Source organism: Coptis chinensis, chromosome 2 (assembly GCF_015680905.1).
Source record: "Coptis chinensis isolate HL-2020 chromosome 2, ASM1568090v1, whole genome shotgun sequence".
Taxonomy (NCBI): domain Eukaryota; kingdom Viridiplantae; phylum Streptophyta; class Magnoliopsida; order Ranunculales; family Ranunculaceae; genus Coptis; species Coptis chinensis.
The window spans coordinates 25,286,676-25,313,219 of NC_141457.1; the positions used below are offsets into that span (position 1 = coordinate 25,286,676).

Sequence of the window (26,544 nt, forward strand, 5' to 3'; positions counted from 1 at the left end):
GCGACTTCTGTTTGCCGAACGCAGAACCGAAAGTATTACGGGTAATCTTATCCTCTCGAGAGCCCACCGATCTTGGTAAGATAATGTCACCAATGGGGTCGGCTCTGGAGCCATTGAACCCGTAAAGGGAGCGATTGGATCGACAAGAACGGACTTGGGGAGGTTTATCTCTTGCATGGTGTGGTAAAATAAGATGTCACAGAACTGCCGAGTCGTCGATCAGACGCTTTGTATCCGGTCGCTGATTTTGACATGAACGACCAAAGGCGTCATTATGAGGAAGGCAGACTTTGCTTAAGTCGGCCCTGTGGAAAGTGATATCGCTGCTTTTGCGACTGAACCACGCGGGAGGAGCACTGTGAAGTAAAATGATAGACTTCACGAAGCGCCGACCGACGTCTTTTCTCGGGAAGAGGTCACGGAATCGTCCGGAAAGGTAATCACATGAATAATGCGAGCATTGTCACGATCGGACGAGTCTTTGCCTTTCTCGTGGCGAAACGATCACGGGGCGCCCCTACATGAGAGGACGAGCCCGCACCACTTGGCGGTGGCGGTGAGGTGGAGATCGACTACGCATTAACGACGAGCAAAGAACTTGTGACGCAGTCGCCATCGGGGAATGCTAATGTAGTGTTTGATATAACCAGCTTCCACCAGTGTCTTGGAGATAATGCTTGAGCCCCCAGCATGCATCAGTTTCATGGCACTTTGCTTTATGAAATGCACAAAAAGGCTTGCCAGGTCGATCTGGGGGCTGCCTGATGGTTGGCCGGAAAAATGAGGCGCGCTTAATCTTATCCAATGATTTGGGGAGCGATGTCGGGACGATGAATTTCTCGGCTGTTATCCGATCGTTAGACGCGAGCTCTCTTTGGGCAAGCGAATTGACTGGCGCTTCTTGCCCCGTGGGGAACGATCCGAGACTTCGGCGACCTCGTGGCTCTCTGCTAAACCATGGAGTTTTAAAGTTTCTTGCAACTTGATGTACTTGTCCACGCGAGCGTAGAGCTCGGACAGTGTCTCTGGGCGTTCCTTCATCAACGACCTAGCTAGGTCATTTGCTTTCGCGACTTTCGGCAAGCATTGGAAAAGGCCAGTGTGGCGAAAGATTCTTTCAAGCCACTTTCCATGCACAGGAGTTCGGCCTTGAACCGTCCTAGGAATTCACGAATAGTTTCGCCCTCCTTGAATGATAATTGAAACAGAGAATCAAGATCTGCCTTCTTCCGTCTGTTGTGGACGATCGGGCCGGGCGAACAAATCGATAAAAGTCGTCGAAAGTGTTTATAGAATCGGACTCGATGAAAAGAACCAATCGAGGCGCCATCCTGAGGCGGGCCGGAAATAATCTGCGATGGAGATAATCAAACTCGGGTGGTTGTAGAGTGCCAAACTCGAATATAGCGAGCCACATGTCGACTTCGGGGCGTGCCGCCGCATACATGGGAAAGCGTGGCTGGATAAAGTCGTGTGGAGAGGATTTCCGAGGACCCTCGCGGTGAACGGAGATGCAGCGATACGCCTTAAGCATCTTGTGCACAACTGCGGTCGAGTCCTTCTTCCCGGAGGTCCGCCAATCCTTTGGGATAACTTCGTTAAAGGCCGATTAACGTCATTGATCTTTGTGGTTGGCTCCGTTGCCGACTTGTTGTTGTTGCCGGTAACTATCCACTGAAAGCACGTAACGTAGCATTTTCCTCCCCGGTAAGGAAATGCTCTCATTCGTTATTCCTAAGCGGTGGGCAAGGTTCAACTTGATCTTCTATGCTAACCATGCTTTGTGGGTCGGAGAGTTAGAGATGGATAAAACCGATCTAAAGTGGCTCTCCAAGAATCGAAACCACGCACGGCGCCAATGTAAAGGGCGTTTTAGTTTCCTCGATTCATGATGAGGAGGGCGAGATGGGTTTGGACTTTGGATGGGACCGAGGTCGCTTGTGTGAGTTTAACCGCCTCACGATATCTTCTCGTTTTTTTCCTTTTTTCGGGAGAGAAGAATCAGTCCGACGTAGTTCCGGTAGATGGTATTTATAGGATTTTGGGAGTGGAGATCCCGGACACGTGTACCCTTTGTGTACAAATGTAGGGTAGAGATCGTGAATGAGGCCGGAGTGGTTTTGGTGTAAGTCATACTCGATTGGGAGTTGGCGCGGTAGTCCCTATTTCCGGTGGTGGGAAATACAAATAAGATTTTGGCAATGATTACATCCGGTGGGCTGCTCGCGTTCGTCTCGGCAAAGTGTTAAATCTTGAAGTATCTTTGTTCGCATTACCACCTACTTGTAAAGGAGTCGCCGCAGATCGGTCTTGGAGGTCGATGCGTTGAGGTCGCTTGTGCTTCGTCTGCAAAACACACCTACTTGTAAGGAGTCGCTCGCAGATCGGTCTTGGAGGTCGATGCGTTGAGGTCGCTTGTGCTTCGTCTGCAATGTTCCTTAGTGGGGATATTGCTCCCCTACAATGCCCATTTAATTCCACTCATCTCTAGAGAAAAACTTTGTGTCTAATGAAAAGGGAAAAGTCATCTTCAGCTGTTAAAAATTGCCAAGCAAGCTTCATTAGGAGTGCAAGATTGAGTTCCTTCATTCTTCTGAGACAAGTCCGCCTTCATTCTTATGAGACATGAGTTAGTAATGTAAATTGGCATCTAGAAACTCCATCGAGCGGGTTGATTTTCTCTGAATGTACGACCATGTAACCGACGGCAGTCTAACCAACCGCTTGATCTTCTAATCCAAGTTAGGAGGTGCATCATATCACTACTAGATTTGCTGAGGCCTGAGGCCATGTTTGGCATATATAACTCTGCCCAACTCAGAATCCATCCCTCCTAACTGCATCATCACATTCATCCTCAGGACTAACTAAAACTGTTTCCTTTATTTATTGTGTCTATATTCTACAACAGATTTGTACAGAAAAAAGAATTAAAGTGATATTTTTTTGGGTTAACTAGTATTACACCCCCCTAATGAGCCAATTAGAGTCCCCCAATACAAAGGAAAAAACACACAGTCAACCCAGTTTGACTTCTTTTATTATGTGTATTGAGGGGTGTCAAACTCTATTTTTTTTTTAAGGGTCCTCAGTATTCATCTGTCTCGAAATGGTATTACCGTGCATGTCCAAAATCTAAAAAAAATAAAATTAAAGTGTCTGGTGGCTAGCCAACTGTCGTGCAACCTTGAATGTCGTCGTCGCTTGATGTGCCTTATTTTTATTCTAACACTTGTGGTGGTATGCTTGATTCTTCAGGGGATGGACAAGAATAAAAGAAGGCAATTGATCCTAAACAAAGGTACAAACTACAAACTCTAATGCCACTTCTAGTACGTAAAGCCAAAGCCCATACAGATATTCAGAAGCCCATGTAATTGCTGTTTTTAGAGCCCATCTCGATATCTGCCTTCTAGAAACAGTGCTTCATTTATCAGCCAACCAGTCAACCACACTATAAACATCGTGGAAAGATTCTTCTCCACCAACAAGCAGCATGTGGACCAGCTGCACGACCCTTCATCATGCTTCTTTCTGGACCACCATCATGGTATCATCCTCATTTCTCTTCTCTATCTATACATTTTGTTTTATTCACTTCTAACTAACTAACTAACTAACAGTGGAAAGACTTCACTTCTTTTCCAATTTGCTATTAACATTGTTTCACAAAACATCTCCAGCAATGCCATTACGTAGTTTTCATTACCAACCAACGCAAACTAGAATGCAAACCTCCTTACTTATCCCAGGTTTTCTTTTTTCTCTCACCTTAATCCCTACTTTTGTTTCCTTATCCCCATTTTCTAACTTTGTACTTTAATGCATTTTTTTTTGCAGGGCATTGATCCTTCTTCAGATGTTTTAGGAAGAATACAAATGAAGTATGCTGAAGATGATGAAGGGATAAAGAAATACTTTGCTTCATTCCACTTGCACCAAAATTTTCCTGCTGTGCTGTCATTGTCGATGATTTTGGAGATTTCTTTAATGAGAGGTAATAGTATTCTTTTGATCATTATACATTTATGAGAGTTGTACAATGTATATATATACAATGTAGTTGTTTATTTTGATGCAGTACTTGTCAAGAGAGATATGGTAATCAACGTGGGAGAGACTTAGCTATTGTTCGGACGTACACTTGCATTATATCAGAATCCTATAACACATGCCATGTAAGTGTAGATAACTTCAGGGCAGCCTGATTTTGATTTTTGGTAGTTATTATTGTTGATTTCATTTATATGTTGGTAGCGAAAGATTGGAGTTTGTGGGAGAAGAAAGAGACCGCGCTTGCGCGCTTATGTTGCACATGATGAAGGCGCATGCGCGCTCAGTCGGTTCATGACAAGTTTGACCGATATTGGTGTTTCTATAAAAGGGAAGACTCCATTATTAGAATATTGACGATTTTGTTCACTTGTGTTGTGCCTATATATAGATCTGTAATGGAACCCTAATAAATCAATCAAGCAATAAACTTTTCTTCTCCCGTAGATGTAGGCTGCCGCATTGTCACCGAACCACTATAAATTCTTGTGTTTTGTCTTTTTGATTGGTTGTTTAATTCTACAGAGTTGGAATCGCAATTTCCTTGCAAGCTTTTGTTATCTGATACTCAACATGGGGACACACCAAGATTGCTGTTTATTTACAAAAAATGGATAACTTCAATTTTTACAATTAACGGTAAGTGTAGCAGTTACTATTTGTTGTAAGCTGTAATCACCTTTTATTACTACATGTCCTTAAATCCTTGCATTCCCTTGAACTTGAGCTAGTTAATTCGAATTGTTCGCGTCATGGAAACATTTGTGTTTGCCACCAAATACTTGGCTTGGTCTCTTTTTTGTGTGTCAAACCATTGCCACTAGTAGTACCATTCATACCACTTCACTGTTACCTATTGCAAGCGACAATAGCAGGAATATGTTACGTCGGATTATGATAAATTTTTTAGGGTGAACTGGTGTTACCCCTCTACTAGATGAGCCAATTAGGATTTCCCCCCACTAGATGGGAAATTAGGGTCTACCCCCTAAATACACACAAAAAAATTTCGGTCAACTCACTTTGACTTTTTTTTGTGTGTGTATTTAGGGGGGAGACCCTAATTTCCTATCTAATGGGGATGAAATCCTAATTGGCTCATCTAGTGGGGTAATACTAGTTAACTAAATTTTTTATTAGTGAAAGGTTGAAATGCAACCATGTTAAAAAATAAATAAATAAAAAAGGGGAACTCCACCCCTAGCCCACTTGTCCTTTGCCATCTTTAGCAACAACTAGATCTTGCAGGCAGCGTGGTCTAGGAACTCATTACAAAATTAGTACAAAAAGACATTTTTTGTGGGTATGAACATCCGTGTTTATACAAGAATAAATATAGACAATCAATGTTTATAATTATTTGTAGGTATGAACAATCAATGTTTATACCTATATTGTGGGTATGAACACGGGGGTGGAGTAGGGGTGGGGGTGGGGTTGGGGGGGGGGGGTTAATACTATGCCGCCTATGCGTACCAATAATTCCACCAACAAACTACACCAAAACACACACACACATGGGAACCCATTTCACTATTATTTGTAAATTCTACTGCCACTTTATTTATATAAAAAATACTACATTTTTTTTTTCTTCTACACCAGTAAAGTTTTATTAGACTAGTATTAAAGAGACACAAGTCACAACTATAGCAAAACAAAAATAATTAATCGTATAAATTGGTCTTATTAGTCTATTAGATATGTGATGAGAGATACAAATGATCATTTCAAAAAACCAATTCATCCATCCATGGTAGGAGAAAACTATCGTCAGTCGCTAAAAAACTACTCCATTTATGCAATGTGTGCTTGTATATATATTTTCTTTTGGGTTACTTTGGATTTGTTCAAACTACCTCACTAAATCACTAATCTAAAACACAAATCAACTAATAGAATATTGTACAATCAAATTTAACAATTACATATATATTAATTAGTTTTTAACAATTGGTTTGGGATGCTAAAAGAAGCAAGAAAATGTAGGTGCAGGAATGGAGAATTGGGGGGTGGTGTAATACTATGCGTACCAATAACTCCACCAACAAACTACACCAAAACACACACACACGTGGGAACCCACACTACTAAAAAAAGGACATATTATGACGCATGTTTTTTTTATCTATCTTGACGGTTTTGTTGAAAAACGTCAAGATAGGTGTCTTGGTGATATTTTTATGACGGGTATTACAAAAATATGTTGTGTATGACACAGGCGTAAAAAAAATATGATAATTTCATGACGGCTATTCCAACATTATGTCGTGTAAGACATGGGTGTCAAGAAAATATGATAATTTCATGACGGCTATTCCAACATTATGTCGTGTAAGACACAGACATAAAAAAAATATAATAATTTCATGACGGCTACTCCAACATTATGTCGTGTAAGACACAAGCGTCAAGAAAATATGATAAATTTAGACGTGTTTCCTAAAACTGTCATGTATAATAAACCGTCAACACCCTTCGCAATTTTTTGGGGTGCATTGTTCGACCATTTTGGCGTTCAATTGAACCGTCAATAACAAATAAAATAAACATCAGTAAATCGCTAAGAAACAATGAACCGTCAATAAATATTTCCTTCATGACTAAGCCTAAACAAGCCCACGTTCACTCTGCGTCTTGAGTTCGAGGTCTATCCATTAGAAAATAAATCTTTGTTTTTCCGATTAAAAATGAAAAAAGTATTTCCTTTCCTTTCCAGTTAAAATTTAAGAAACACAGTCAAAAAATTGAGTAGCAATGAAGGAAATTGCGATCCACGCCACTATTGGTAAAACTTCTCTTCCATCTCCTCGTGCATGGAGAAAAAGGTGCCTCCTTTACTTTCTCCCAAATTTGATTTCGCTTTGGTTTTGTCAGATTCAAGTGGAAACCGTAGGTTTGCCAATCTAAATTCTTATTCAAACCTAACTCATATTTGATGAACCTTCTCTAACATCTCAGAATGGAGAAGAAAGTACCTCATTTTCTCCTAAATTTTGATTTTTATGTGTTGAATCTTTGAATTTTTGTTTTGGTTTTCTCTGATTTAAATGGAAGCCTTAGAATTGGATCGATCAAGCTATGCATCTCTGTCTCAATTTCTTCAACCCTATCACTATTGCCTTCAATTCGTTTCGAGTTTATTAGGGTGAATTTTTTACAATGAATTCTGGTGATTTTTTTTCCTGGTATCTTCCAATTATAATGCATAATTTCATCTTTTGAAATTACAAAGTTACCATTGCTTAATCCTTAAGTGATTTTCTTTCAGAAAAACAATCCTGAACTAACCCTCAAGTGATTTTTTACCGGTGCTTGCCGCATCCAAAACCTCCCCTTTGTTTTCTAAAACCCTATCTTTTCAAGATGAATGTGGAAAAGCTTATGAAAATGGGTCGGAGATCCGCGAGACTGGTGGCAAGGGTAGCATGAGAAGAAAGAAGAAGGTCGTCCACAGGACCACAACCACTGATGATAAAAGGCTCCAGAGCACTCTTAAAAGACTACGTGTCAATGTCATCCCAGCCATTGAGGAAGTCAACATTTTAAGGATGACCACCGGTCATCCGTTTCATAATCAAAAGTTCAAGCTTCAATTGTTGCAAACACTTGGGTTGTTAGTGGAACTCCTCGGACAAAGAAACCTGCGGGATATTCTCCCGGGATCATCAACCAATTGGGACGGATATTTGGACAACTTTGAGGAGGCTTTGTGAACAATTTCAGGAGAAGGCACCTGGTGCAGCTGTAGGTGTAGCACCACAAGAGTAGGATGACGATGATGATATCCCAGATCTTGTACTAGGGGAAACATTTCGAAGCTGCTGCTGAGGAGAAACAAACTTCTTAGAAATTCTCAAGGGAAGTTTCTGAATATTGTTATTTCCTTATTTGCATCTCTGTTCTTGTAGTTTCTCTCAGTGACTTTTTCCTTGGTTTTGTTTTTTAGATTTTTGCATTCCCACTCGTACTGCCAAGTAATTATAAACTTTGTATTTTTGCAAGTGATTGTTTACTAATTAGCAACCCTGAGGCATTTCTAATTGGTTTAAAAATTGAAATTTAGAACTCTTACATCTGTTGTATAATTAACTTTCCAATACAGATGCGGGGTGGGGGGGGTGCTGGTATTTCTACAGAGCTTCTGTTTTGTGCACAAGATTTTTGATAAAACACTCAGATGGGAGCATTCTATTTCATTTTGTTTACTCATGTTCTGATCCACAATTCTACTTAACGTTATATTCAGTTTAGAAACATGTATTTGACGTAAAATTTGCATTCTTGTTCCACATCCCACTTCCAGAATATGCTAGCCTTGATTCAACAAACTTCACAGGTGTGAAACAAGAAATTGGGTCATTAGTCCGGCTTCCATCAACTCGGGCTTCTTTGCAACATTGTTAGAAGCAGGCGATGTTAAAGCCATTTTCAATGGCCATGATCATCTAAACGACTTTTGTGGCGAGCTAAATGGTATACAACTTTGCTATGCTGGGGGGGGATGAGGGGTTTGGGGTACCATGCTTATGGAATGGTTTTGGATGGGCAAAAGCCTTTTGATGTGTTTGCTGAAGAGGTATGTTACCTTTAATTTCTTATGTGATCATAATTAAAACCAAAATATGGTCGTGAAGATGATACACATCTTTCTCTTAGCTTGCATTTCACCAACTGGCGACTCCTACTTGTGTTTTAAGTTAGTAACTTAGGTGAGTCAAATGTCAATCATATATCTTTAAACTAAGAAATAAAATTTACAAACCCCTACTGGCTTTTGATCAGTCAAGTAGGACAGGCCTATGGGACTCATACAATTATACAAGTAACTATGTGGCCCAGCCTAATGATGTATCAGCTAGTATGTGGCTAGTATGTCTGTATGTGTAGTATCTATTGTCTTCTAGATCTTTTAGTCAACTTGGATGACGCACACTGGTAATAACATATTGTTCTAGGAGTTAAATTTAATTCCAAGCCATAACAAGTTTACCTGTGGTTGAGATCAAGGGATTGAAATACTTAAACTCGTCATATTGTTACGGGTCGGATCATACACATAAAACCAAACTCCTTAGTGCTTACTGCATAGAGAGCTGGAATTAGAAACAACTCACTCATAAGAAGGTATTGGATCAGAAGGCAGCCTCAAGTTTTAAATATTACTTTAAATTTTATCTTCTAGTGGGATTAAATTTACTTTGACGCACATCCTTTAACCCCAAATTGTCGAAAATTTTATCGATTGTATGTGCATGCATGGTTTGTTCTAGTTACCAATGCTAATCAGTTCATTCATATTAGCCTGAAGTTTTTCCACTAGACATTTGGAATTATGTAGAACACAGATTCAACACCATCAATGCATCTCTCCATAGGTCTAATTTCTTATGTTTTTTTTTTGCTTGGTAATTTCTTACGTTCTTTCCTTTGCATATTAGGTAACGGGTTATTTGTGTATACAGATTAGATATCCTACAGTGGTGTACATTTGGGGCTTAACCGATTCTCTGTCATAGTAGTGTTGATCATATCTCTTTCATTTAGTAGTTATATAATTATATTTTTAGTTTACTTAATTAAACAAACTAACACATTCTTCTTCATATTGTTTTTTAGGTTACAGGTGAGATAGCATGGTAGCTCGATTAAGTTTGTTTGAGATGGATCGGTTGATTAACAATTTGTTGGATGGGTTATGTAAATTGCATTATTGTTGGATTATGACTTGATTTTGAATCAAGTGTTTGAGTTATTTAATTTTTTTCTTTGTGAATAAATCATGTAATATGAACAAGTTCTTGGAATGATTTATGTTGGTAACAAAAGTATGATTCTTGTTTCCATAATAGACTTGAGTTGTCAAGGTGTATGAATGCATTGGGTTTACAGGAATTTCAAATTTACAGGAATTTTTAGATTTACAGGAAAAAAAAATGAAGAAGTTATGACGGCTTCCAAAGAACTGTGGTGTTACATACCAATTCTTGATAGTTTTTAATGTTAATTTATTGACGCTTTTGTTTCTCATGGTGACGCTTAAATAAAAACAGTCATAAAGAAGGTTTATTTTTTGACACTTTTTCTAGTAAAACTATGACGGTTAAGTAAAACATGTCACGCAAAAGGATCCAATTATGACGTTTATAAATGAATTTTTGTCATATTAAGTTTGAGCATTTATGTCAGCTTCTTCAGAACCATCATCAAAATTATGACGCTTTTGGTTAACTTTTATGACGGGCTCTATAATGACGGTAGTTTTTTTTAATGAAAAAACGTCATTAAACCTGTTTCATGACGGCTAAAAGCCGTCATCACAAGTCATTTTTTTAGTAGTGCCATTTCACTATTATTTGCAAATTCTATTGCCACTTTATTTATATAAAAAATACTACCCTTCTTTTTTTTCTTCTACACTAGTAAAGTTTTATTAGACTAGCATTAAAGAGACCAAGTCACAACTATAGCAAAACAAAAATAATTAATCGTATAAATTGGTCTTATTAGTCTATTAGATATGTGATGAGAGATACAAATGATCATTTCAAAAAACCAATTCATCCATCCATGGTAGGAGAAAACTATTGTTAGTCGCTAAAAAACTACTCCATTTATGCAATGTGTGCTTGTATATATATTTTCTTTTTGGTTACTTTGGATTGTTCAAACTACCTCACTAAATCACTAATTTAAAACACAAATCAGCTAATAGAATATTGTACAATCAGATTTAACAATTACATATATATTAATTAGTTCTTAACAATTGATTTGGAAAGCTAAAAGAAGCAAGAAAACGTAGGTGAAGAATGGAGAAGATGGTTCAACGGCAAAAAAAATGGAGAAGATGTGACTAATTCATTTTGGGGCATAATTCGGGATTTCAGAATTCTCAGAATTCCAACAAATCCAAAAATTGAAATTCATTAAATTTCAACCCCTTTCATATTCGGAATTTCGATTAATTTTAGAATAATCAATATTTCGGCTCTATATTCCGAATTTTGTTTTTTTGAAAAGCCAAAATATTGGGTGGAATTCTGAGGTTTCGTTCGAAATGAATCACGAACACTGTTTTGGGGATCATAACTTGATTGCATATCTAAGGTTATTTTCGTCATTTCAAACTAAAATGAAAAGAGAATTGTAACCGAGGGTGAAATGGATATCCAGGTGTCTGTTGGTGTAATTTGTTGGTGGAGTCCTTATTACGTATAGTATTACTACTCGGTCGGGGTTGGTAGGCGCCAGTGAACTTATCAGGCTCCGGTGAACTTATTATTAAATGTTAAACTCAGTAGTAAAGTGCTCAACAAAGCTCAGTGTCATTTTCTTTCAAATACCGTACATGATCCCAATATTAACGATGCACTAGAAGCCCGAACATGATCCCTTACTATTGCACTATTGTATAAGACAGATTAATTGCACCTTTGAATCATCCCCTTACTTCTTCATGAATGCCAATACCTAGATATCTGTCTCTTATCAAGTGTAATTCCCTGCTGACATCTTCCATTCGTTCTGATGGTGTTTCTAGTGAACATGAAACCCCAATTTTAATTATGGTAGTCACGTACTCAAGAAGTCCAGTTCTTCTCTGACTCTTATTTCTGGTGCTATTATTATCACTTATTGTTTGATCTTCTTCAGACAGAAGTGTTGGATCCACAATCTGCAGAACTTGATCTGGCAAAGCGTTACTAGCATAATTATGAATGCTCAAACCATCTTTAAACATTTCATCAGTTGGCCTCTTTCCTATGAACATTTCCAATAATAGAATTCCATAACTGTACATATCACCCTGTATGGATGCCTCACCACCCATACCGTATTCTGCAATTTATATATCAACCACAAATGTCGGTTAAACCATTTGCAACTAGAACATATAAAATATCATTAGGTATAAAAAAAGGAGAATAATTTAACAGCTTCTAAGTTGAAACACGATAACAATTGACATATCTTTTATATACCAATAGGTCTTGGGAACTACAAGTTTCATAAGGCTGACCAATTTAATCAAGGGTTAGTTTTCAAAAATATTAGTGTTATCCCCCTAGTTGCAAGATCCAACGACTACGAGATGAAGTTTTATTTTTACATGAAAAACCATTACTGCTGGATCTTACAAAAATATGGGGATATTTTTGAATGGGGGGTAACACTAACTAACCCTTTATGTTTTTTATTGCAAGAGTGCAAAATATTTAAATTTTGAAACAATTGCTTTTGACTCCATGAGAGCAATACTGCTACACAAGCCATCAACAAGAAGGAAATTCCACCATGTACTGCAGCGGACAAAATATGAGCATGCATGAGTTTTACTACAGATATGTTAAAATTCTCACCTGGAGCTGCATAGCCTATAGATCCCTTTACACCCATTGAAGAACTACGATTGCTGTATGGATTCTCCATTGATCTTGAAAGAAGCTTTGCCAAACCAAAATCACTAACATGAGCAACCAGATTCTAGTCAAGAAGAACATTGCTTGGCTTCAGATCACGGTGAATAAGGGAAACATGGCACTGGTGATGAAGATAGTAAAGAGCAGAAGCCACATCGATAGCGATATTGAGTCTTTGATGTATGCTCAACTTTCTTGATTGAGCATCTGGTCTATCACTCTGTCGATGTAACCACTTCTCTAAACTTCCATTTGGCATGAACTGAAAAACTAGTGCTTTGAAATCCTTACCTTCAAAATCCGTACTAGAACAAGAAGTTAGGATCTTAACAAGATTTCGGTGACGGATGTTTCGCAAGGATTCACACTCAATCATGAAACTCTTTAAAGCACCTACGTGTTGAAGGTAGAAAACCTTAACATCAACAATTGGTCCATCCTGCTGGAGCATTCCTTTATATACGCATCCAAAACTACTTGAACCTAGAATATTGGCTTGAGCAAAACCACCAGTTGCTTGAAAAATTTCTCTGTAGGAAACCCTTAAATGTTGTTCTATCATTGATGAGGAAGAAGATTTAAGTTTTGGCTTCCTTTTCCAGTAACGAATGAGAAAACATGATGCCAAAACAAATAACAAGCCCAAACTGAGGGAAATTGCAATAAGCTTAGAAGAATCAGGCTTTCCATGTTTATTTGTATATTTATTTTGGCATTTCGGTAGTTTCAGTTCTTGAATACCCCCACAAAGCTTGAGATTTCCTGCTACCGAAGTAGAACTTGTGTTTTTAAAGATTCCTTCTATCGGTACCTTACCTTCGACTTTGTTGAAAGACAGATTCAATGTCTCGAGATATAGAAAGTTCTCCAGATACATTGGAATTCGACCAAACAAGTTGTTTCTTGATAGGTCTATATACCGGATATTCTTTAAAGAACTCAAGGACTGAGGAAGTGTTCCTTCAAACAAGTTGTTTTCCAAGTATAATTTTTCCATACTTTGACACTTACCAAGAGTACTGGGTATTTCACCAGATAGCTTATTTCCAGAGACGTCGAGTGTCCCAAGATTTTGTAAGTTACCAACTTCCAGAGGTAGGGAACCTGAGAAAGAATTCTGAGAGAGGTCGAGATAAATTGACAAGGAAGGAATATCAAATATTTGTTGAGGTATGGTACTGTTTAGGTTGTTTCCACCAAGGTATAGTGATTGCAGATATTGAAAACCACCAAAACTAGAAGGCAAGCTTCCTTCCAATCTGTTACTTGATATATCCAATAAGGACAATCGAGTGATGTTTGCTAGAGAAGATGGGATGAATCCAGTCAAGTAGTTGTCCTTAAAATGCAACTCTTGTAATGTCTGAATATTTCCAATAGAAATTGGAACACTACCATGAATAAGATTCATTTCGAGTCCTATTTGAATTAGGTTTACAAGGTTCCCAATCCCTTCTGGGATGATTCCGGATATTTTATTGCCTCCAAGTAATAACTTCACAATTTGGGTGGAGAGGTTGGAAATAGAGTTGGGCAAAACACCTCCGAAATTGTTATCGTTAGAAGCAAGAATTTGTAGATTACTTGAGTTGGTCAAAGAAGTGACAAAACTCAAATCATCAGCTTCTCCTCTTCCAAGATTATTAAGACCCAAATTCAACCATTCAAAAATTTTCAAAGCCCCCAAGTTTGGAACACTTCCTGTGAAATTGTTTTCTGGTAAATCTAAGTAAATTAGCTTGGAAGCATTAGCAAATGACATTGGAAGAGATCCTGATAGTTGATTTCCTCCCGCAGCAAGACGTAGGAGATTAGGAAGAGTGATGCCAATGTCTGGTGGAAGAGTACTAGTGAATTGATTACTCCAGATTCCCAATTTTTTTACAGATGAGCTGTTGTAGATTGATAGTGGAACTTCACCAGAAAACTTATTCATACCAAGTAATAAATTTGCTAGGCTTAACAATTTACCTAATGAATTTGGAATACTTCCCTCCAACATATTATCATTTAATGAAAAGTTTTAAGAGAAGAAAGGTTACCAATAGAAGGTGGGATTTCCCCAGTGAGATTGTTCTTGTCAAGTAACACATAAGAAATATTCGATAATGAGTAAAGTTGAGTAGGAATCATGCCAGAGAGCATATTACTACCCAAATCCAAGTGCTTCAGGTCAGTACACTGGGATAGACTGACAGGAATTTTACCTTCGAAAGTATTATTATTGAGACTTAAATTTTGAAGGCGAAACAAGTGACCGATTTCTTGTCGAATTTCTCCATAGAAATTGTTGTTTTCGATGAGAATGGTCCGGAGAAAACTCAGATTACCGATACGTGGCGATAAATTGCCAACTAAATTCTGATCAGACAAGTTTAGTACTTTCACCCTTTGAGCATGACGCTTGCTGCATTGAATGCCCTGCCAATGGCAGAAGTGAAAGGATTTGTTCCATGAACTTATACCTCCATGTATTCGATCTTTAATGGCGATTAAAGAGACAAGATCAGTCTCGTTGCTTGAGCCTTCAGATTGTAGCAATAATTGATTCAGTGAATAGAATAGGAAGATACCGAGATAATAAGGGTTATTTAGTAGTGGGAATCTTGGCCTTGAAATCATACTTCACAATATGGAATGAAGAAGGAGAGAAAGATCATAAGGTATTATATAGGAACAGTCCGGTTCTTAAGCGGACTGTACGCAAGCGGACATGAGAGATCAGTTTCATGAATAATTCTTTATGCTTGGTAGGTCCCCAGGTCAACACCAAAAATAAAGAAAAAGATAAAAAGGAAACTAACAAGTTTGGTCAGTTCGTCTACCACTCTTAACCAATAGTAACAGGAGGTTCCAAACATCGAAATGGTTCCGACTCTAAGAAGGAAACAGGAGATTCGAAAGATGGTTCCACTGCACATATAGCTGCACAGACTTTTACATTTAGAGAACTTGCTGCTGCCACTAAAATTTTTAGGCCAGGCCAGAGTGCCTCTTGGGTGAAGGAGGGTTTGGAAAGGTATACAAAGGTGGATTGGAGAGAGCACTAGACTGTTTCTATGTTACTCACGACTCCTTCTTTTGGAGCTCCATTCTGTAGCAAGTCACTTAGTGCAAGTGCAATAGCTTCCCATGGTATCACCAACTGTATTTCAACACCGCTAGCTATTTGTCTCAATGGTCTGTTCAAAATACCAATAAATTCTGCATGTTCACTGAATATTGGACTGCCTTTCATTCCAGCAAAACAATGAATGTCAGCCATCAATAGTGTAGTGAGCTATTATAAGAACTTGACGGATAGAAGTTTGAAATGGATCCTAATGGTCATTGTAAATCCCCACAAATTAGTCCATTTGTGTGAACTAGTTATTCGAATTTCGAAAACTATAAGCTGGGCTGCCATGGGACTAACACCACCTGGAGACGTTTCAAATAGCACAGGTTAAAATGTAAAAGTTAAGAACTCAATTGTAGAATCCAAATGTAGCTAGAATTAATTTAAAAACTCAAAATCAACCCCAAATTTAACAGTACAAATTGATAGAATCATAGAAACTAACAGGAAAATGGCATCCAAAAGCAATTTAACCCATCATAACTCTGTTGTCATCTTGTCGAAAACGCATCTCGAGCGTGAGATTATGGACTAAACAGCTAATTATATGTATTTCTATAGCCATAGTTAGCATCATAGTCGTTTCCCATGTGACCAACACCTGACCCATGTTGCTCTCCACCCTCACCAATACTATTACTATTACGAGTACTAACATCTCGCTTTCCTACAACACCATAGCTCCTAGGGCAGGCATAAGAGCCATCAATTCCACTATAACCACGACTATCAATAGCCACATTGCCACCAACACCTGAAGTGCTCCATTGAGATGCTAATGAGAGAGAGAGAGAGAGAGAGAGAGAGAGAGAGAGTCTACCTAAGGAAGAATAACTTTCGTCATCTGTGCTACAATTTTGAGTTACGTCATCGTCGTGCAGGAAAGGTTGTTCACTGCAACAAAATTAACATAACAATGAATATTTGAATTTTTTATCAGGAATATAAAAATAGAATGAATGATAAAAGAGAATTTCTTACGAATTTATAAGTTTTGGACAAGTTCTTTTATCATGTTGTCCAATCTGACCACTGTTAGGATTACTTTAATCCTACATATTTAACATGCTAATCTATTATTGATAAAAAAGGAATTAAAAGAAAAATACTTTCAAAGTTGGAATTGGAGATTGACAATAAAGAAATTTTTTCCAAAGCTGAATCCAAAACTTAGTCTTCAGGCTTCTAGTAGTATTCATCACACAACACACAACACACCACAAAACACTTTTGCTTTTCTCATACTTTTAGTTGTACTTTTCGTGGAAAGACTAATGGTTTCTTTCTCCAAAAAGTCATTCTCTTATATAGAGAAACTTTGAGAATACGTAAGTGTGTGTAGTGGGATCAACTTAGGATTCTAAGTCTTATCTTAAGAGGACAAGTCCTTGTCATACAAATACTTGTACTTGATATATTAAAACACTTTTAATATATATTTCTTTAATATGCAAAATGCCCATTAACATATCCATATTTACAATAAGGCCCCTAGAACTTTCAAGAAAGTCCTTTCCTACCATTAATTATATCTAAGTCCCTCCACTTTACTTGTATTCACAATTAGACCATTGGGAATTTGTTCTTCACTATCACACCCATGTCTAATTGACCCAATGTGACATTTAACATCAACATTAAGAAACTATTTCTTATACCGGTCGGGTTTGAGCTTAATTAGTTATGTCACAATTTCCTAATACATAACTTCGTAGAGTGGATCCTTGATTAGAATTCGTGATTCAAGACGTCCTACATTCATCACCCAAAATGTCAAGTTTAGTCTATGAATAGGCATTACTTTTTAACGTCTCAAAGTAATAAATGTGAGACACAATGAATTTTTACAATTCCTCAAGTCTAGGGATTAATTGGTAGAGTGAGATTTGCACACTAACCTTAACAATGAATTTATAGTGTGTTCTCACTTTGATCCCCTCATTGTCAGTCATGTGACTACACCAATATACAAACTTAGAGTCATACTCAAATGATTGAGATATCATCATCCTATCATATAGCAGTTATGTATATTATAGTCTTATAAGTGAAGCGTCCGACTTCACCCCTAACTGTGAGCATTCTAGGTAAGTAGATACAATCAAATCTCCCGCACATAACTCTTCATATGCTTGATTGTTCTAATTCTATTACCTATGGAACTTATGGTTTCATCATATAATATTAGTTCACCCATATACATAATAATAAGATTTGTGCATTTAATCATCATGTATAAATAATAAAGAAAAAATGACTGTTTAGTACCATGAACTTTGGTGGTTTTATCAATTTAGGCCATAAACTTTTTTTTTGAGCAAATTGGGCCATGACCTTTCTTTTTTGTATCAGTTTGGGCCACCGTTACCATTCCATTACTTCACATGCTTATGTGGCGTGCCGGATGTATATGTGTCCGACCAAATGCTTATGTGTCACCGTTGAAGTGCACACCTAATCACCGGTGATGTGGCAATGGAATTTCAAAGTGTTTCAAACCCGAAATTTCAACCCTAACATAAAACACTCAAGCCCACATATTAATTTTGGCCCAAGCCCAACAAAACCAAAAAAACTTCACTGTTCATCTTCCTCGCCATATTCTTGAGATGAAATTTTAATAACCCATAATTACTCTCTACATAATTAAGGATAACCATTGTCATAAAGAATAGTATTTCAAACTTGTTCTAACTTCTAAGCATTAGAAAAGGTTAGGGAAAAAAAAGAAGAAGAAGACAATCTTTTGAAACAGAAAGTTTTGGCGAAAAGTTTTGAAACAGTGATTGAAAGTTTTGAAACAGAAAGTTTTGAAACGTTTAACAATACCCTGAATTAACTGCCCCTTGCCGAACTCCCTCCAAAAATGAGTAAAAGAGATAAGGCTTTCATGAAACAGATTATTTGTTTTGATTATTCTGAAAAGAATGGGGTTACGCTTTCTTCTATATTAAGGTATTGGGTGAAGATTATGAAGCCTCATAGAGCTGATTGGTTATTGATTCTTAAAGAAATGACCAAACTGGAAGTCCCATTGGTCTTTGAGGTGATTATGTTTCTATTTAAATCTACATTACTTGTTTCTGTTGTGTTAGAAATTTTAATATGGATTTTTGGCATAGTAGCATTGTGAATATTTAGTGTGTACTTTAGGGAAGGATGTAGACCTCATGAATTGCGTTGCCGTCGCATATAGAGTTTTCAAAATTTAAATCTTTTTTGGTCGTAGCAATCAGTGTAAGTATGGTTACTGTTTGTGTTTTTTAAGTTGACAATTCTTGTATGCTATATCATTCTTAGGTAACAGAATATGCCCTCCTAGAAGATTCTTTTTGAAGCCAATATAATTGACTACACCAAACCGATTGATGGCTATGCTAAGCAAAATCGGTTACACGATCTTTGAAAATACTTTCCGTGCCATGAAGAAAAAGAGGCTTCACTTGTGATCAGATAACTTTGACCGTACTTATTAATATGTATAGCAAGGCTGGAAGTCTTGAGCAAGCTGAAGAAATATTTGAAGAATTAAAGCTGCTAGGCTTACCATTTGTCCAAAAAGTTCGGATTTGGGCCCATTGGGTCCATGGGTAAGTCCAGCACACATAACAGACGTTTGTACACATAGGCAGCTGTTTGTACACATAGACAAATTTTCTAACGAAAATACACCAGTGGCCCAAACTGATACAAAAAAGAAAGGTCATGGCCCAATTTGCTAAAAAAAAAAGTTCATGGCCCAAATTGGTAAAACCACCAAAGTTCATGGTACTAAATGGTCATTTTTTAAATAATAAATGTTCATTGATTTTGTAAAGGCCAAATATCCCAACAATCTCCCACTGGCCTTCAAAGCCATTTAGTAACTACTTTAAGACCCATATTATCCATGTGACTCTCAAAAAGATTGATAGGCAAAGCTTTAGTAAAAGGGTCTGCAAGATTCTCAGCTATAGCAATCTTTGTAATTGCAATATCACCACGCTGCACAATGTTGATCACGTATCAAATGATATTTACGCTCCACATGCTTTGACCTCTTATGATACCTAGGTTCTTTTGACTGAGCTACTGCACCACTATTGTCACAAAACAATGTTATAGGAGTCTGTGCTTGAGGCACTACTCCTAATTCCATCAAAAACTTTTTAAACCAGACTGCCTCTTTTGCTGCTTCACCTCTGTAGTTGAACCTACAGTACATTGTTGTTTTATACTTCTCCAACTAACTGCTCCACCACCAAGTGTAAACACATATCCAGATGTAGACTTTCTAGAGTCCTCATCTGACTGAAAGTCTGAGTCAGTATAGCCAATAGGCACAAGGTCTACATTACCATATACCAACATATAATCTTTGGTCCTCCTAAGATATTTTAGGATATGCTTGACCGCAGTCCAGTGGTCTGGACCTGGATCACTCTGGTATCTACTAACCATCCCAACTGCAAAGCAAATGTCTGGTCTAGTACACAACATGGCGTATATTAAACTTCCTACTGCCGAAGCATAAGGACATGCATGCATTTTCTTATTTTCCTCAGGTGTTTTAGGACACTAATCCTTGGAAAGAGAAATTCCATGTCTAAAAGGCATTAAGCCTTTCTTGGAATATTGGATAGCAAACTTGACCAATAATTTCTCAACATAAGCCGACTGGGACAATCTTAACATCCTATTCTTGCAAAACCTTGATCCCTAGGATGTAGCTTGCATCACCTAAATCTTTCATTTCAAAATGATTAGAACCAAATTTTCACCGTAGACAATTTTCCTACATCATTCCTAATGAGTAGTATATCATTTACATATAAGACCAAAAACATAACAGTTTTACCCTCAACCTTCTTGTAAACACAAGGTTCTTCCTCACATTGATCAAAACCAAACGATTTGATTGCTTGATCAAAGCATACATTCCAACTCCTTGGAGCTTGTTTAAGTCCATAAATGGACTTTTTTAGCTTGCATCCTTTATGCTCTTGTCTAGGAACTGTAAAGCCTTCAGGTTGGACCATATAAATGTCCTCCTTGATTGTACTATTCAAAAAGGCGGTTTTTACATCCATCTGCCAAATCTCATAGTCATAATGAGCATCAATCGAAAGAAGGACTCTAATGGACTTAAGCATAGCCACTGGCGAAAAAGTTTCCTCATAATCGATACCCTATTTTTAAGTAAATCCTTTCGCCACCAGTCTCGCTTTAAAAGTCTCTACCTTTCTATCGGCTTCTCTCTTCCTTTTGCATTTATTCTTAATAAGCTTAATATTTGGCAGATGATCTACAAGTTCCCAGGCATTGTTGGAATACATGGACTCCATTTCCGATCTCATTGCTTCAAGCCATTTTCTTGAATCAATGTCAGAAATTGCTTCTGCGTAGTTCATAGGATCTACATCCTGATTATTTGATATATTAGAGAAATTTTCCCTTAATAGGGTTAACTTTTTTGGAGGTCTAATTGCCCTCCCACTACGCCGAAGTACTGGAGTAGGTTCAGGTAAACTCGGAACTTCATATGGAAGGTTTTCATCTAAACTAGGAGTTAATTCAGATTGAACATTACTAGGAGTATCTGCCGTCATTTCTTCAATGACCATTTCACTACGAGGTTTTCGTTTCATAATATAATCTTCCTCGAGATACTTAACATTTGTACTCACAAACACTGTTTGTTCTCTTGGATTATAAAACAAACCACCTCAAGTACCTTTTGGATACCCTCTAAACATACATACTTCAGTTCTTGATTCTAACTTGTCAGTCTTTCCTTTGAGTACATGCGCAGGACAACCTCATACATGTATGTGGTGTAAACTAGGCTTTCGCCCAGACCATAACTCCCTAGGAGTTTTAGAAAATGACTTAGAAGGAACCAAATTCAAAATATATATCGCTGTTTCTAAGGCGTATCCCCAAAAAGATATAGGTAGAGTTGAATAACTCATCATGGATCGAACCATATCTAATAAGGTTATATTCCTTCTTTCAAAAACCCCATTCTGTTGTGGAGTTCTTGGTGCACTTAATTGAGACAAAATCCCATTTTGCATTAAGTACTCTTTGAACTCATCTGAGAGATATTCACCACCTCGATCTGATCGAAGTGTTTTAATTGGTTTACCAGTTTGCTTTTCAGCTTCTGCTTTGAATTCTTTGAACTTTTCAAAAGATTCAGACTCATACCTTGAATAATTAATCATTAGTAAAAGTGATAAAATATTCAAAGTTACCTCATCCTTTCACATTAATGGGTCCACATACATCGGTATATACTAACTCCAATAACTCTATGGCTCTTGACCCTTTAGCTTTGAATGATCTCTTAGTCATCTTTCCTTCTAAGCAAGACACACAAGTTGGGAAAGGTTCTAAAGAGAGTGAACTTAAAACTTCATCTTTCACCAACCTGTCAATCCTGTTTAGATTGATATGACCAAGTCTTAAATGCCATAAGTATGTTGGATTAAAAGAAGTTGACTTCCTCTTTTGAGGCAAGACCTTTGATGAATTATCAACAACAATATCATTTATTTCTAGCATAGGAGAAAGTATATAGAGATCATTTTCTAAAGTACCAGAGGCAATAAACTTTCCATTTAGTCTGATTACAACCTTTGGATCAAACGAAGTGGAATATGCTGACTTATTAAGTGTAGGAACCGTTATGGTTGCATCGAATGATTTACTACGAACCGCGAAACACCCACGCGCAGCAGAATAAGGGGTGTCCACGGTTTGGTTGGAAATTCATACCTTTAGATCGACTTCTTATCTCTGAGAATCCAAGCTTTATGAATCTGAATCAACCTCTTGATCTTCTATTGTATTCCTATCAATAGAATGGACGTTGTGTGGGCAACGATCTACCAACCCTTTCTTTCTCTCTTTCCTTGCCTCTCTTTTCCAATAAAAAATGAATAGTGAATTCGGCTAGGAGAGAAGGGTTTCTATTTATAGGCTACAACAGGGACCATGAGGAGAAATTAGGGTTGGGCCTCCTGACGGGCTTGGGCTTCCCATGTTTGCCTAGAACACACGACCCAAGTCCGTCAACAAATGACTTCTTCCACTAAAGGCCATTGTTGCACTACCGCCCTAATCCCAAATTACGTGTTACATTTATGGGTTCCATATTATATGCTTGTGGATCTCCCCGTGTTTAAGATATCGAATGTCCGTTGATTAAGTCAAGTTACTGACAACTACACTAATCAACTTCTTATGTCCTTGAGTAGTATCACTCAACCTCATTGTCATGTCGGATTAAATCCACCTACAGGGTTTATATGACAATCCTTATGAGCTCCTCAAGGGGACATCATCAACCCGACTTCTTGCGGGTCACATATTCCTTCTATAATCAACAGCACACCTTACATACAATGTCATTATCCAATCCATCGAGTTTGTTGATTCACAAATGAATCTCACTCATTGATGATTTAAAGCAATGTACAATGCACGTAAGTGCACGTTATTATATCCGGATTAAGAGGACAAGCATCCATAATAACAGAGGTGTTTGTTCTCTTATATAGTCAGTATAAAGAGAAACAACCTCACTTGGTCCTGTTCAATACACACAAAGTGTACTAGTGTAATCCTGTAATCAAGATAGACTAATACCAGATTATATTACAACCGTATCAATGGTTTGTCCAAATCCATCTAGGTTGTGAACATTTACTTATACTTTATAAGGTACTGATGATATGATCTTCTGTGTGTCACCACACACCATATCATCTACAACATAAAGTATTAGACACATGCATATAACTAATAACATATATAATATGCATAACATTTGCCCATATGATTCTCATTCAAAATATAAAGAATTAGAGTTAATATAAAAGTAATGCTTTTAGTATATAACCCTATCAATCTTCCACTTATACTCAAAGCATTGCTTTTTAGTATACTACTAACAAATCTCCCACTTATACTTAAAGCTATGTTGCCAAGCATCTGATTCCCATCCCCTTAACATGCCTGTCAAGGGGTCAGCTAGGTTATCTTCTGATGCTATCTTGGAAACAGTAACATCTCCTCTTATTAGGTGGTACTTGTGCTCAATGTGTTTACTTTCTTACAAGAAGTTCCGGAGCCAAACTGATTCCTTGGCTGCCTCAGTGGCTGCCACATATTTAGCTTCCATGGTGGAGTCAGACACGCATTTCTACTTGACACTCCTCCATACTATGGCTCCACCTCACAAGGTAAACGCACAACCTGAGGTAGACTTACTCTTGTCCCTATCTGACTAAAAATCAGAATCTGTATACCCTAAGGGAACCAAACTATCTGCATGGTATACTAACATATAATCTTTAGTCCTTTTCAGGTACTTCAGAATATGTTTTACAGCAGTCCAGTGCCCTTGTCCTAGGTTCTTCTGATATCTGCTAACCATGCCAATGGCAAAGCAGATGTCTGGCCTTGCATAAGGAACCGCTTTCATGTCCGCTTACATTAAACTTCCTACAGCCGAAGCATAAGGAACCGCTTTCATGTCCTCTATCTCTTTTGGTGTCTTGGGACACATATCCTTTGATAGAGGAAATCCATGCCTGAAAGGCAAGAAACCTTTCTTGGAGTTTTGCATGTTAAAACGAGTCAACATAGTATCAATATAGGTAGCCTGAGATAAGCACAACATCCTTTTCTTGCAATCTCTTATAATTTTGATCCCAAGGATGTGACCCGCTTCTCCCAAGTCCTTCATATCAAATTGCTTTGATAACCATACCCTTATGTCTGTCAACACTTTCACATTATTTCCAATGAGTAAGATGTCATCTACATAATGCACAAGAAATACCACTACGTTTCCATCAAATTTCTTGTACAAACAAGATGCTCTTGACCTTTTTCAATGAATCCTTCTGGTTGCTTCATATAGATGGTTTTCTCAAGACTTCCATTAAAGAAAGCTGTCTTGATAACCATTTTATAGACCCACTTGCATCTAATGGGTTCTACACCATTAGGTGGCTCTACAAGCTCCCATACCTGATTAGAATCCATAGATTCCATCTCAGTATTCATTGCCTTTTGCCAAGATTCTACATCTCTTTCTTGGAGTGCTTCATTGTAGGTATAGGGATCAGGATCTTAGTTATCAGTGGTTATGTCTGTAGACATTCCCAAACCAATCCACCTGTCAGGTTGTCTAACAACCCTCCCACTACGACGAAGCACCTCTTGTTCTTTCACGTCATTGGTGACACGTTGTGGTTCCTATTCTTGTACAATTGGTACTGAAGTAGTTTTAATGTCTCTCCTCTCAATACTTCTAGAATAATACTACTCGGGGTAATAATTTAATGCACTGTGGGTGGAATAAGATTAATGATGTATAAATTGCCTTCTAATGCACCAGAACAGATAAACAGTTTATTTTTCTTAATGACGATATTGTCATTTAAAAGAAATAGAATATCCATCCTTAATTAACATAGAAACTGAAATCAAGTTATTTCTAAAATTAGGCATATAAAGATAATTCTTTAACACCATAGTCTTATTTCTACAAAAAGATAAACAAACATCTCCCACTGCAACAGCTACTACTATCGTAGCATCCCCCAAAGATATGGTAATCTCTCCAACACTAAGTTTTCTGGTTTCTTGGAACCTCTGCAATGAAATGAAGACATGGTTAGTGGCTTCCGTATCTACACACCAGGTACTAGTAGATAACACCGCTAAACATGTTAAATGACTAGTGCATGAGACATACCTCCATTATTCTCTTGGTTGAGAAAAGGACAATCTGGCTTCCAGTGTCCTGGCTGCTTGCACTTATAGCACTTGCCCTTAGGCTTTTTCACAACTCCTTGAGGTCCCATGCCCTTCTTTGCCATATTCCTATGCTTCTGAACATTCTTCTTCTTCTTACCGCCATTAGGCGTAGAAGTAGAAACAAACCTGAACATAACTCTGCTTAAAGAGGTTCTTAGCTGACTGAAGTTCTGTCATAAGTTCCGCCAAAGAATACAACCTTTTGTTCATGTTGTAGTTAAGGCAAAACAGTTCAAATCTCTCAGGCAGCGTCATGAGAATGATATTGACCTGCGTTTCCGCATCGATATCACCTCCAAGGATCTCCAACTCATTCAGATAAACCATCATCCTGAGTATATGATCCCTTACAGGACTCCCTTCAGTCATAGTTGTGGTCATCAAGTTTTTCATGGCAGTTTGCCTAGCAGCCCTATTTTGGTGTCTGAAGAGTTCCTTGAGATTGAGCATCATATCATAAGCCGTGGTCATGGCACGATCGATGTTGCAAAGACACCTAACATAGATGCCAGAATGTAACACCGCGACATCTCATCTGCCTTGTTTCACTTCTTATATGCTACTTTCTCCTCTTCTCTAACAATATCGTCAGGCTTAGGTGGGCATTCCTCATTGAGTACAAATTTGTACTCTTCAGCAGTCAACACGATATCAAAGTTGCGTTTCCAGTCTATGTAATTAGGGCCAAGAAGTTTGTTTTCCTTAAGAATAGTTGCTAGTGGGTTGAAAGTAACCATTTTGAAAACCTGAGAATCACGTAAAATTAACTATTATGTAGGGCAAAAACTTCTTGAGTTAATAACAAAAATTAATTAATTAATCAACCCGTCAGCACCCTCCACACCGAGAAGTAGTAAGCCACGATAGTGTGGACGTTTACCATTCTACATTCGTGGAAATACTTTTGGAGTTAACTTAAAAAATTAATTAATTAACTCGTCAGCACCCTACATACCGAGAAGTAGTAAGCCACGATAGTGTGGAAGTTTACCATATCTACATTCGTGTAGAGAGGTTTTTCCTATTAGTTCTACTTCTCGTCAACTTAACAGCACACCACTCGTTAGAGTGGACACATGTCATCTAGACAAGTAAAACTAAAATGCTGACCTTTCTTTGGTCCTACAAATAATAACA

At 37.7% G+C, this 26,544-nt stretch overlaps 2 protein-coding genes and 2 pseudogenes across 4 annotated transcripts; 2 read left to right on the top strand and 2 right to left on the bottom strand.

Moving 5' to 3' along the window:
- Positions 1-3,210: 3,210 nt before the first annotated feature.
- On the top strand, positions 3,211-4,692 carry LOC147515516 (uncharacterized; annotated as a pseudogene). The gene is made up of 5 exons (XR_015213449.1): positions 3,211-3,550; positions 3,624-3,752; positions 3,841-3,997; positions 4,082-4,178; positions 4,258-4,692. The product of XR_015213449.1 is annotated as an uncharacterized LOC147515516 (transcript).
- Positions 4,693-7,419: 2,727 nt separating this feature from the next.
- Positions 7,420-8,070, top strand: LOC147515517 (nascent polypeptide-associated complex subunit beta pseudogene; annotated as a pseudogene).
- Positions 8,071-11,357: 3,287 nt separating this feature from the next.
- On the bottom strand, positions 11,358-16,838 carry LOC147515518 (putative LRR receptor-like serine/threonine-protein kinase At3g47570). 2 transcript variants are annotated; one of them, XM_086588208.1, is made up of 3 exons: positions 16,576-16,838; positions 12,417-16,488; positions 11,358-11,895 (listed from the first exon to the last, which is right to left on the bottom strand). In XM_086588208.1, exon 2 carries the CDS (start codon positions 14,476-14,478, stop codon positions 12,541-12,543), a length of 1,938 nt encoding a protein of 645 aa, XP_086444334.1. In that variant the 5' UTR covers positions 14,479-16,488; positions 16,576-16,838; the 3' UTR covers positions 11,358-11,895; positions 12,417-12,540. The 2 variants fall into 2 exon arrangements, with proteins under 2 accessions (XP_086444334.1, XP_086444343.1); XM_086588217.1 differs by lacking the exon at positions 16,576-16,838 and having other exon boundaries at positions 12,417-12,540; positions 12,768-12,907.
- Positions 16,839-25,509: 8,671 nt separating this feature from the next.
- LOC147515519 (uncharacterized) lies at positions 25,510-25,878 on the bottom strand. Its single transcript, XM_086592942.1, has one exon. The coding sequence runs from the start codon at positions 25,876-25,878 to the stop codon at positions 25,510-25,512; it is 369 nt and encodes a 122-aa protein (XP_086449068.1).
- Between the last annotated feature and the right edge of the window lie 666 nt (positions 25,879-26,544).